At 42.3% G+C, this 13,943-nt stretch overlaps 1 protein-coding gene across 1 annotated transcript; it reads left to right on the top strand.

Moving 5' to 3' along the window:
• The first annotated feature begins 11,323 nt into the window (after positions 1–11,323).
• Positions 11,324–12,719, top strand: LOC111970354 (protein BTG2). The gene is made up of 2 exons (XM_023997039.2): positions 11,324–11,801; positions 12,248–12,719. The coding sequence occupies exons 1-2, from the start codon at positions 11,654–11,656 to the stop codon at positions 12,598–12,600; spliced, it is 501 nt and encodes a 166-aa protein (XP_023852807.1). The 5' UTR covers positions 11,324–11,653; the 3' UTR covers positions 12,601–12,719.
• Positions 12,720–13,943: the final 1,224 nt, after the last annotated feature.

The following is a 13,943-nucleotide window of genomic DNA, read 5'->3' as shown; positions in this document are numbered from 1 at the left end:
GGTTAAGTTATGGACCTCCCAAGGATCCCTGATAGCACTAGTCATACTAGGCATAAGGCCTCCTGCTGCCTCAGGGCCACTTCCTGCTTTGATTGATTGCCCTTTGACCCCTGCGCTGTGTGAGCAGCAAAGTGCAACCTACAGGTAAGACTGACCCTACACTCTGGAGCCTGAGTGATGTCTGCTCTCACACATATGCATGGTCACGGGCATCTCTTCCCACAGAGACAGTTTCATCTTGCCACTTGATGGTTCTTAGAATTTCTGGATTGACTGACCTTCAGAAATTCCACAAATGAACTTTTAACAAGGTACACCTGTTAATTGAAATGCATTCCAGTGACTACATCATGAAGCTGTTGAGAGAATACCAAGAGTGTGCAAAGCTGTCCAAGCAAAGGGTGGCTACTTTGAAGAATCTAAAATCTAAAATATATTTTGATTTGTTTAGCGGTTAAGAGCATTGGGCCAGTAACCAAAATGTCGCTGGTTCGAATCCCCGAGCCAGCAAGGTGAGTTCCTGGACTATAGTCAATACAAGCATCTCTAAAWGTAAGAGCATTGTATTTGGTTCAAATCATACCCTATGTTCTAGACRTCAGCTGAATCTGGTAATGAATGGTGTGGCTGTTGAACAAGTTGAGGAGACTAACTTACTTGGTCTTACCTTAGATTGTAAACTGTCATGCTCAAAACATTTACAGTAGATTCAATGGTTGTAAAGATGGGGAGAGGTCTGTCCGTAATGAAGAGATGCTCTGCCTTTTTGACACCACACTCCACAAATCAYGTTCTGCAGGCTCTAGTTTTCTCTCATCTTGATGTCCAGTCGTGTGGTTGAGTGCTGCAAGGAAAGACCTAGTTAAGCTGCAGCTGAGCCAAACAGAGCGGCACGTCTTGCTCTTCATGTAATCAGAGGGCTGATATAAATACTATGCATGCCAGTCTCTCTTGGCTAAGAGTTGAGGAGAGACTGACTGCTTCACTTTTCTTTTAATAAGAAAATTCAAATTTTTGCATAGTCAACTTACACACAGCTCTGACACACACACTTACCCCACCAGACATGCCACCAGGGGTATTTTCACAGTCTCCAAATCCTAAACAATTCAGAAAAAGTACAATATTATAGAGCCATATTGCATGGAACTCCGTTCCATCTCATAATGCTCAAATTAAAAGAAACCTGGTTTAAAAAAACAGATAAAGCAACACCTCACGCCACAAACGATCTCCCCTATTTTACTAAGATAGTGTGTTGCCTTTTTTCAATGTATGTGGTCTGTCCTTGAGCTGTTCTTGTCTATTAATGTTCTGAATTATGTCATGTTTCATGTTTTGTGTGGACCCCAGGAAGAGTAGCTGCTGCTTTCGTAATAGCTAATGGGGATCCTAKTAAAATACCAAATACCAAGCATTCATACCTGATTCAAATAATCAGGTAGGGTTGATCCTAGATCTGTGGCTACAGGCTACTTTTACCRGCAGCTGTATTCCAATAGACCAACATGCAAGGCAAGAGAAAAGTCACATTAGCATAGTTAGTTCCATTAGTTGACTATTACATCAAACAGMACACCTTTTTATTATTTTTTACCTTTTTTGTCTCCCCCTCTATTCAGTTCAGAACTGAGCCTGAGTGGGGAAAATGGGGTCCTGAGAGCCAGATGGCCTGTGGAGTGCTAGGAGTCAGTCTACTGAGATGACGCTCTCTGTCCATCCCACTCCAACACAGCCCCGTTAGAATCTCTCTCCTCAACACTCTCACTACATGTCACGCCCTGACCTTAGAGAGCCTTTTTATGTCTCTATTTGGTTTGGTCAGGGTGTGATTTGGGGTGGGCATTCTWTGTTTTTGTTTTCTATGATTTTGTATTTCTATGTTTTGGCCGGGTATGGTTCTCAATCAGGGACAGCTGTCTATAGTTGTCTCTGATTGGGAACCATACTTAGGTAGCTCTTTCCCTCCTTTCAGTGTGGGGAGTTAACTTTGTTTGTGGCATAAGCCCTGTTAAGCTTCACGGTCGTTTTTGTATTGTTTATTGTTTTGTTGGCGACATTCCATAATAAAAAGGAAAATGTAWGCTCACAGCGCTGCAACTTGGTCCACTTCCTTTGACGGCCGTGACACTACAGGCCTACATTTTACTATCTCTGCCCTTGGTTTGTTAAGTGCAGCAGCTGCASTCGAAGAACATCACCTGTCGAAAGCACATCATCAGCTCCAAGAACAATCCCAGGCAGCACATGTATAACAGAGTGACAAARGCAGTAATTAGATGGTTAGGACATTTGTGACTCATAGTTCAAGGCAGGAGAGACTTTTCACAGCTTTCATAGCTTGACAAGTAGGACTAATACAGTACCTTTCATGCATGAAGTAATTGGATGGATTTCTGAGAAACCGGTTTGAACTGTGTGATGTAGACTGGAGTTATAGAGGATTTCAGAGCATGTGGCATAGACTTATTATAACATGCTGGAGTTATAATGCATGTATACCGCTCTGAATAAAATAAATAGAATGATATTCAGATTTCCTATTTCACTGAAAAAGGCAATCATACGTGCACACAGCGAGCAGCCAGCCGTCTGCATTCACACACCTAGCTACAAACATACACAAATTGAGAGAAATAAACGACACATACGGAGTGAAAWGTTGGAAGAAAATCAACAGTAGTGGCAAATCAGACAACAAAAAAACAACAACAAAAACGTCCCTCTTTCGGCTGAAAATCATTCTGGTGTTGCCATGGTGAGGGGGTACTGTGCTTGAATATAACTGTGACAATGACATCATCCCATCCAAACATAGCCTAGCATTTAGGACGGGTGTCATGGGCTGAATAATACCCTGAGGAAACAATAATGGGATTCTGCTTAAACACTTAGTGTTGATCCTTTATAGATGGACCATAGAGAGTGGCTGGAGTCTAGCCAGTGCCGGGGGGCACTCTGTTTCTGCATCAGACAGCTCTATGGTCAGTGCTTCATTTGTAAGTCGGGAGGTGCCCGAACAAAGAGTGAGCTTGAGAGGTACCAGAACTCATTAAAAAAAYTCCCCTTTATAATAAAGCATTGCATGCATATCATAGCATTTGTGTAGGGGCATACAGCAGTAGAGTACAGGTGTAACAGTATAACTTTAGTACGTCCCCTCGCCCCGACCCGGGCGCGAACCAGGGACCCTCTGCACACATCAACAACTGACACCCACGAAGCGTCGTTACCCATCGCTRCACAAAAGCCGCGGCCCTTGCAGAGCAAGGGGCAACACTACTTATAGGTTTCAGAGCAAGTGACGTAACTGATTGAAACGCTACTAGCGCGTACCCGCTAACTAGCTAGCCATTTCACATCCGTTACACAGGCACTTACAGAAGTTGCACACATGGGGAAGTTTTTAGTAACCTAGGGGCTGGTAAAATGTCCTTTTATAAATGCATTTCATGCAATTCAACATCACTTTACATGTCCGAAGACTTTGGCAGAACCTTTTTTAATACTGCACAAATGATCGAAAAGGCAGGCTACTTTGACACTGACAAACTGAGAATCTGAGATACATAAAAACTACCTTGAATCCATCCTAGGTGCGTGGAGACATATTGTAGGCTACAACTCTCTACAACTCAAGTCCTAAACATGCTTTCCAGTTTCACTGACTCACTCAGTGATGCGCAGCTCACTCGCCTGTGATGGCCGATGCGTTCGTGCCAAAAGCCTATATCTCGCTCTTGTTTTACTTTGTAAAACCCGTTTTACTTTGTAAAACAATATTTGGAAGTTGATTCAATATTTTGTTAGCCTACAGCATAGTCTTTTCAGCTGGAGCCATTTGGTTTCAAACCTGTGTTTCCCGCAATTGTATTTGAAATATTGCGAAAGGCCTGTTTTGTCTGCATGCTGTTCACTGACAGATTTGCCGCATGATCCCGACTGTAGGCTATGCCATGTTATTGGGCTACACACAATCCACAGCAGTGGAGGCTCCTCAGAGGAGGAAGGGGAGGATAATTGATTAAAACACACTGTTTTGCAATGAAGGTCTGCAGTAGCCTCAGCAGCACTCTGTAGGGTAGCACCATGGTGTAGCCMGAGGACAACTAGCTTCTGTCTTCCTCTGGGTACATTGACTTRAATACAAAACCTAGGAGACTCATGGTTCTCACCCCCTTCCATGGACTTACACAGTAATTATGACAGCTTCCTGGAGGACGTCCTCAAACCTATCAGAGCTCTTGCAGCATGAACTGACATGTTGTCCACCCAATCAAAGGATCAGAGAATGAATCTACTACTGAAAGCATTAGCTACAGCTAGCTAGCACTGCAGTGCATAAAATGTGGCGAGTAGTTGACTCAAAGAGAGAGAAAAACAATAGTTTTTAACAAATTCATTTCTTCCAAAATTAAGGAGAAGCGAGAGCGAGAAAGCGAGAGCTAGCTATATTTGGTTGTATTTTTTAAACTTTCACTTAGCTAGAAAATGCTGCTAGCTAGTTTAGCCTAGTCAAACACCCGGCACAAACAGAGAGGGGTGTTATGTTAGCTAGCTGGCTACGGCTATCCAACACTGSAACTCTTTTAAGTCAAGGTAAGCTTTTGGTTTTATACATTTATTGCCACTGGGACACACCAGTGTAGCTGCTAAGCTGCTTTCTGACTGTACATTGTACTGCATGACTGTGTCGGGTTTACTAACACATTAGTTCTAGTAGTTTTGATAGTAGATTTGATTTGATTTCTAGTTGACTATGACGTGACAACTACAGTATGTAGAATGTGTGCAGCGGTTAGCATTCATGATATGAAGGTTTGGCTTGGAAAGGTTTTTTCYCCTGCTKACATATGTTGTGCACTGAAGTTCACAAGCGATGGGAAAAGGTGAGAGAAGAGCGTGTAGATAGTTGTGAGAAGGAATTATATATACAACGAGCAAAGTGATCATGCTGTTTTTATGTGGCTGCTATGAAAGTGACCTGTTTGCGTGTGATCAGGGATYTATTCATTCCGCCGATTCTGTTGAAAAACTTTTCGAAAACGGAAGCAAACAGAAGAAAACGGGGATAAACATACCTGAAGAGTGTTCAATAGAAACTCTCATTTGCAACTGTTGGACTAATGATTACACCCTAGATCAGCTAGATGCAGGCAAGAGTGTTCAAGGCAGTATTTAATGTGTCACTGTCTGTCACCTTGAATACTCCAAATTCTCTCGACCTGTGCAGCAACGTTTTAAACTTTTATTCATAGCAACCTCATGATGGGTATAGGGAAAATTAGAGTATCATGTAGTAGCCTAAACCTATCAGTGTTACATTGAGCTGGGTGAATGGAATATGAATGACAGTCATCCAATATGCTGTAAAAGGCCATGCTCATAAAAATGATAATTCTCCTTCATCTTAAATGGCACCGACCGCCACTGATCCACAGCTAGGCAATTTTWAAAAAGAAGCTATTGATCCTCCGGGGCTAAATTATGGGCATTTTCATGGTGGAGTACGCTATTCTAAATGATTTAATTTATTTCTGAACAGACGGCAGTTATTCTATAACTTTGGTAAATGTATTTCAATTTATCAGGGGTGTTGCAGGCAGCTCCTCCAGAACCCTTCACACGGCTATGATTCTATAAAGAAATAAATTATGAAGTGCAACGCGGAGAGATGAGAGTTGCAGGCTCAGGTCTACCAGAGCATCATAGAAAGTGAATCTCATTCTATTTCTGTGAGAGATACAGGCACGCTACTCACACAGCTATGGCCACGCTTTGGTCTCAAACATAGTTACAATGTTACGCAAACTATAAACGGGCCTGATATTCTAAGAGTTGATTCGGGTTGGCTAGGCCCGGGCAGCAAATCTACTTTTTCACATGACGTTTTATTTTGGGGGCGGTGGGGTGGGGGGTACCGGATCTGGCCAAATAGGTTCCGGAACAAAACAGTCCAAAAATGAAGCAGTCTATGGTCATTGTCGATGGTCAATATCAGAGGTGTCGTAACCATTGAAACTGAGCAGCCACTTACCCCCTCAATAGTTTCAAGACATATGATGATGACATGGTTACAACACACACACACACGAACACACACACACCACTTCAGGAGCTGCTGTGTTCCATTCTGTGTGAGRATAAATGCGAAAGTTCATTAGCAATTCAGAAGAGTAGGTCAAGCATGTGGTTGTGGCATTTAAGCAACAGGTGGTTGGCCACAAGAGAAAATGAATATCAGTGGAGAACTAGATATGGGTCTTATGTCCACCTACCAAAATTCTAACCTGAATACCACGATACTGATAGCCAGGTCAAACGGCCTAGGAGGACAAAGAGCAAATCAGATGGCTCTAAACAGAAAGTATTTAACCTGAGACCTACTGGTTCTGGTGAGAATGGATCTCTTATATATCCAACATGTTTACATTGTGATGTGTAAAGTGCATTTGGAAAGWATTCAGATCCCTTCACTTTACCACATTTTGTTACGCAACAGCCTTATTCTAAAATGGATTAAATAAATACAAATACTCATCAATCTACACACAATACCCCACAATGACAAAGTGAAAACAGGTTTTTAGAAAGATTTGCAAATGTATTAAAAATACAAAACAGAAATACCTTATTTACATAAGTATTCAGACCCTTTGCTATGAGACTCGAAGTTGAAATTAGGTGCATCCTGTTTCCACTGATCATCCTTGAGATGTTTCTACAACTTGATTGGAGTCCACCTGAACCCGATGGTGACTCTGACAGGGCTCCAGAGTTCCTCTGTGGAGATGGGAGAACCAAGATTCTCTGGTCTGATGAAAACAAGATTGAACTCTTTGGCCTGAATGCCAAGTGTCACATCTGGAGGAAACCAGGCACCTCTCATCACCTGGCCAATACCACCCCTACAGTGAAGCATGGTGGTGGCAGCATCATGCTGTGGGGGAATTTTTCAGCAGCAGGGACTGGGAGACTCGTCAGGATCGAGGGAAAGATGAACGAAGCAAAGTACAGAGAGATCCTTGAAGAAAACCTGCTCCAGAGCACTCAGGACCTCAGACTGGGGCGAAGGTTCACCTTCCAACAGGACAACGACCCTAAGCACACAGCCATGACAACACAGGAGTGGCTTCGGGACAAGTCTCTGAATGTCCTTGAGTGGCCCAGCCAGAGCCCAGACTTGAACCTGATCGAACATCTCTGGCGAGACCTGAAAATAGCTGTGCAGCAACACTCCCCATCCAACCTGACAGAGCTTGAGAGGATGTGCAGAGAAGAATMGGAGAAACTCCCCAAATACAGGTGTGCCAAGCTTGTAGCATCATACCCAAGAAGACTCAAGGCTGGAATCACTGCCAAAGGTGCTTTAACAAAGTACAGAGAAAAGGGTCTGAATACTTATGTAAATGTATTTATCTCAGTTTCTTTTTTTTTTACATTTGCAAAAATGTCATTATGGTTTATTGTGTGTAGATTGTGGGGGGAAACAATGTAATACATTTTAGAATAAGGCTGTAAGGTAACAAAATTTGGAAAATTGAAGGAGTCTGAATACTTTCAGAATGCATGGTATAACTGAAAGTTGAGACAATGTTACAGGAAAACAAATGATCAATGAGAAGAAACTGACTACACCGATGAAGTYTCTTCACAGACATTTTCAATCTATCCTTGTCCCAGTCTGTTATCCCAACATGTTTCAAGCTGACCACCATTGTCCCTGTTCCAAGGTAACCTGCCTAAATTACTATAGCCCTGTAGCACTCACATCTATAATTATGAAGTGCTTTGAAAGGCTGGTCATGACACACATCAACACCATCATCCCAGACACTCTAGAACCACTCCAATTCGCATATCGCCCCAACAGATCCACAGATGAAGCAATCTCTATTGCACTTCACACTGCCCTCTCCCACCTGGACAAGAGGGGAAATAACTATGTGAGAATGCTGTTCATAGACTACAGCTCATTCAACACCATAGTCCCCTCCAAGAGCATCACTAAACTAGGGAGGCTAGGACTGAACCCCTCTCTTTGCAACGGGATCCTGGGCTTCCTGATGGGCCGGCTCCAGGTGGTGAGGGCATACGGTTTATGCAATGGTACAAAAAAACTACACTTGATTCAACATTTTTTTCAATTTAAATGATTGTATAATATTATTGCCACCAACAGAATGCTGTATATATGGGGCATACAACAATCTCAGCTCTGTAGATTTTGCTGCGAAGAGACAGAATCAATAGATCACTTATTCTGGTATTGCCCCTATGTAGCTTGTTTCTGGTCACAGGTTCAGGAATGGATAAAAAAATCACAACATGCACCTAAAAATTAACTTTACACATAGCAGTGTTGGGAGATCTGGAAAGCCATAGTCAGATAATAAATAATATAATAATACTCGTAGGAAAGGTTTTCATCTTTTGTTCACAATCTGTGGACACTATATGATTAGAAAGATTCAAGAATGTTGTAAAACATCACAGCACAATTGAAAAACATCTGGCACATGGAAACCAAACAAGGGGTCTATGGTCTATGGTGATAGGTGGGATGGTGATAGGTGGGATGGACTGAGAGTGGCTGAGGGTTAAGATTAAAGAGCTTATGTTTGGTATAAAGTATTATTGTTATGTGACTGCTTTATATAAAAGTACCATGTACTGTATGTAAAATGTGTATGTAAAATGTATATGTAAAATGTATATATATGTAGCAAAAAAGCTGTAAAAAAACTAAAAGATATTTGTCCTCCGAAGAGTGGGGGTGGTGGAGGGGTTAATAATAACAATCAAATTCAATTAAAAAAACATCTCCGCAACGCTGACCCGCAACACGGGGGCCCCTCAGGGGTGTGTGCTTAGTCCCCTCCTGTACTCCCTGTTCACCCACGACTGCGTGGCCTAATCACTGACGGCGATGAGTCAGTCTACAGGGAGGAGGTCAGAGACTTAGCAGTGTGGTGCCAGGACAACAACTTCTCCCTCACTGTCAGTAAGACCAATAGGCTGATCGTGGACCATAGGAGAAAGAGGGGATAGCACGGCCCCATCCACATCGAAGGGGCTGTTGTGGAGCGGGTCGAGAGCTTCAAGTTCCTTGGTGTCCACATCACTAAGGACCTAACATGGTCCGCACAGTCATGAAGAGGGCACGGCAGCGCCTCTTCCTCCTCAGAAGGCTGAAAAGATTTGGCATGGGCCCTCGGATCCTCAAAAAGTTCTACAACTGCACCATCGAGAGCATCTTGACTGGCTGCATCACAGCTTGGTATGGCAAATGCACCACCCTTGACTGCAAAGATCTACAGAAGGTGGTGCGGAGAGCCCAGTACATCACTGGGGCCGAGCTTCCTGCCATCCAGGACCTCTATATCAGGCTGTCTCAGAGCAAAGCCACCCAAGCCATAGTCTGTTCACTCTGCTACCGTCCGTCCGGCAAATGATACCGGAGCATCGAGTCTCTCGGACCAACAGGCTCCAAGACAGCTTCTACCCCCAAGACTGCTAAATAGACAGACTGCTAAATAGTCAATTAATGGTAACCGAACTATCTGCATCTGACTCTATCTTGCAAATTAATCTACACACACTCACTAGACTATATATATCAATCAATTAAATGTATTCATAAAGCCCTTTTTACATCTGCAGATGTCACAAAGTGCTTTAATCCAGAGGTAGAAGCACAAACCATATACACACTCACTTACACACACAACATTGACACTCCCACACAAAACCCACACCCATTCACATACACTTCATACGCACACAGATAACACACACACATAGGCCTCCCGAGTGGCGAAGCGGTCTAAGGCACTACAGATCCGGGTTTGATCCCGGGCTGTATCACAACGGGCCGTGCTCAGGAGTCCCATAGGGTGGCCATGCCCAGCGTCCCATAGGGCGGCTATGCCCAGCGTCCCATAGGGCGGCCATGCCCAGCGTCCCATAGGGGGGCCATGCCCAGTGTCATCCGGGTTAGGGGAGGGTTTGGCAGGGGGGCTTTACAAGTAGGCCGTCATTGTAAATAAGAATTTGTTCTTAATTGACTTGCCTAGTTAAATAAAGGTTAAATATTAATAAATCAAATCTACCTCAAATACCTCGTACCTCTGCACATTGATCTAGTACTATATAGCTCCATTCTCGTGTATTTTATTCCTCGTGTTACTACTGTTGGGAAGGGCTCTTAAGCAAACATTTCACGGRAAAGTCTACACAAGTTGTATTCTGCGCATGTGACAAATACAATTTGATTTGAACAGGGGGTTAAAATGGCAAACTATTACTTTAATTTACGACCACTAGATGTCCCTGTAGTAGCGCCAGAGGAACCACAACACACACACACTTGAACGTTAAACCCGAACTCTGTGATTTAACATTTTGTTCCTCACAGCCGAGAAAGTTTATTCTGCTTAGACTTGTATTTCCCCATATACAATTGTAGTAGCACTGATTAAAGCTGGAGGCCTTAATTGAAACAATCACAAAGCATTTACTCCACCTCTGTTTTGGTCAAAAGCTGAAAAACATGGAACTATGTGGTGGCCCACAGCTGTGCCTGAATAATTGTGTTATCTGGCATGGGCCTGTAGAAATGTAACCACTCTCAAATTCATCAAAAGAGCAATGGATGCAAGGACTGACCATCCACATCAAAGTTATAGTTGTAACCATGTTTTGGAACTATACAGTTTGTTTACATTTACATTGTTTACAAACATTGGGAGTAAAAAAATATATTTTGGGTTCTGATGGGGAACGACAGTTGAACTAAGCTCATGATGCATTTATAAGTTATATTATTCAAGAATCAATTGGTAAAAATTATTTATTTATAAGTCTAAAGTCTAATGTATGTAGCAACTAAGGATTCTAGCTTTAAATGAAATATGTCAAATGGGATGAGTATTTTTGTCAATACTAGGTTCATTTGTTTGGCTAAACCGGTAAAAACTGTTTTTCTTCCAAATAGCCTGTAAACAATAACTCTTTGAGCCGATGTCAATAGTTGTTGAATACGCTTGTTAATGTAGTAGAAAATCAAATTTTCTCGCTTGAAATTTACGGTAAGTAGCTAGTGTTTTTTGTTGCACAGTCGTCACGAATACTTTAGAGCAGGGTTAGACGTCAATTTCTATATTTGGTGATGGACGGAACCTCATTTGCATTTTACACCCACCTCGGTTTTCCACGATGTGAACCAATCACATCGCACGGGGAGCGCGGTGTGTGGTTTTTCTGTGAATTTCATTGGTTAAAATGCCAATCACTCAAAACTTGCAATTAAGTGACATCACATATTCTGTCCCTTGATAAAAAAGAAGCCACAAGCTGTCGTGCGAGCACAGACAACTTGGAAGTGGCATTTGAGCGAAAAATAACATCAAACGCCACTTCCAAACGAACAAATATTTTGGATAAATAATGCTGGTTGTTACTTTGGCTAGAGCCAACTTGTTGCMTTGATATCACTGCTTCTGACTTGGAAGATTCATTTTTGCTGAAGGATTCGTCGAGGACTCGCATAGCTACTTCCGCTATAGCTAGCTAACGTTACCTCGGTTTCACACTGCATTACTGTCAAACTCTTTTATTTCCTACGACCTGAAATAACAATTTTGCTGGCAAAATGAACCAAGGATACTCATCTAGAGGTGAAATGGGCCCCGAAGTAACGGCCGCTGCGACGTTTGTTTCCAGGTTATTGAGAACAAGAGGCTTCCTGAGTGAACACCAACTTCATGATTTCAGAGATTGTCTTCAACAGTCATTATCAGGTAATTTGGTTTGCTTTTCCTGTACATTTTTTAAAAACGTTTGGCTAAGAACCAGTTATTGTCGACATGGCTGCATAGTGTTTTGGCTAGTTAGTTGACTAACGGTAGCCTAGCTAACGTTTAACTAGTATTGGCTTTGTCTGTTCCAACTGACAGTCAAATCGAGCTACTTTTCTAATCTGATCGACGTGAGTCAGCAAAAGTATTTWAAAAATATATTTATTAGTTAATGCTGGGGGGAGACAACGAACATGTAATTCGACAAATATTTTAAATACTTTTGCAAGTCAGAGAATTCGTTAGCAAGCTTCCTCGTTAGCCTAATTTAGCATAATGTCTCGAGATTGTAGTAGGCCCAAAATTCATTAGCTGGTGCTTTTGTTTTCAATGCAACAAGTTGACTCTTCTAGTTTCGTGCCTTCATTCTGATAATTATCTCGTCACAGAGCACTACCAGAACCACTGGTTCCCAGACAGACCACAGAAGGGCTCGGGCTACCGCTGCATCCGAATGAACCATGAAATGGACCCAATTATTGGCAGGGCTGCTGGTCGGATCGGACTTACTAGCGATCAGCTCTTCGCCCTCCTGCCCCGGGAGCTGACCCTCTGGGTGGACCCTTTTGAGGTCTCTTACCGCATCGGGGAGGATGGCTCCATATGTGTCCTCTATGAAGCAGCGGCCCCAGCGCCAGCAGCAGCACCAAGCCCCGACCCCACACAAAACTGCAAGAATCAATTTCTGATCGGTGGCCGCACTAGCCCGCCGAAGAACTACCTGATGACCGTCTCGAGCTAGTGRGGAACCAGGCATTACCTCGACTGGCTACGTGAACAGCGTCAGTGTGAAGCCCGTCGACGACCCACAGTGATTATTTTTCTACTTACATTTCGCAGCATTTACCCCATTTTTCCTTTTTTTTTTTTAATTTAGTTTTTAAATTAGTTTTCTTAAGGCACTGGGTATTTGTTGTAGTGTTTCTGTTGGGTTAGCTTTTTTTTTGTATATTGTTTGACTACCAGCCCATAGGCTCTTTTTGCACTGCAGAGACTCAGTATGTAGTGTGCTTCTGTCCTGTGGTCTTGGCACACTACAATCAAGCCAAGACTCAGTGTAAACAAAACGACTCTGGGATTCTGATGTTAGTATCTCATGGTGCAATAGAAATAATACTTCACACCATTGCCACTTCTCACAAATGTATACTAAAGCAATCATAACTGGAGTGTTAAGTATTTGTTCAGGTACCCATACAATTCCAAGATGAACTTAAAAAAAAATGTTCTGTGTAATTTGGTGTACTGCTGGTTTAATCTCTTTTAACCTACCTGTGCCCTGAAATCAAAGACTCGAGACAACGTCTGACATCCTAGTTGAAGAAGAGCTGCCTCTAACAGGTTATACTACCTTAACATGACAATGTCTGCCCAAATCCCTTTGCGTTGGATATTGCTGCCAAACTTTATATCTTGGCTCCTTTTGTGCAATAGTCAGAGTATTCAGAGCAACTGGAGTTTGGCTAAATCTCAACAAATAGTCAACTAATTTTAATCCTCTTGGATCCTAGTTGAGAAAGATTTGACTTTTTAATCTAAAATAGCTTTACTTTCAACTTGTTCAAYAAGTGGTTGGTTTTTTATATTGACCACTATTGTGAATGTTTTTCCTATGTGAATCTGTCACTTTGACAAGTGTTRCCTGTTATTCTCCCCTGGGTAGTTTGCCTTTGTGTATAAGCTGTGAGGTGGTTGGTTGGCGTCATATTAACGTCTATCACTGCCAGGTAGCGTGATGCTGTCAGCCCTCTGTAGTGTACTCTCCCTACTGAGCTGTTGAGCAGCTCACCATTGTTTACTGTTCTAGACGGGAAAGATGTAGTTTAAGCTATTTGAAGCACAGTATGCATTTAATGTACATTTAAAAAAAGATGTGCATATCTAGATACTTGTACAGTTTGTCAATTTTATTACAATAAACCTTTATGAATTCAGATTCTCTCTTGCTGTGGTCTGTTCAATTTGCATTATAGTTTATCRTTTCACTGGTAGCCCATTCTAAGTAATCTCTTCCTGTTGTAACTTGAGAGAACCTGAACTCTACTTATGCCATATTCTACATAAATGGCACCAGCCTCTACTCTT

Source organism: Salvelinus sp. IW2-2015, linkage group LG11, assembly GCF_002910315.2.
Source record: "Salvelinus sp. IW2-2015 linkage group LG11, ASM291031v2, whole genome shotgun sequence".
NCBI lineage: Eukaryota > Metazoa > Chordata > Actinopteri > Salmoniformes > Salmonidae > Salvelinus > Salvelinus sp. IW2-2015.
The sequence above is the reverse complement of the archived record's forward strand: the minus strand, read 5'-3'. Positions and strand labels throughout refer to the sequence as shown.

Excerpts from the sequence above, each read along its gene's own strand:
- LOC111970354 (XM_023997039.2), top strand. The coding sequence starts at position 11,654 with ATGAACCAAGGATACTCATCTAGAGGTGAAATGGGCCCCGAAGTAACG. Across the intron at positions 11,802-12,247 it reads TCTTCAACAGTCATTATCAG|AGCACTACCAGAACCACTGG; the intron begins GTAATTTGGTTT and ends ATCTCGTCACAG.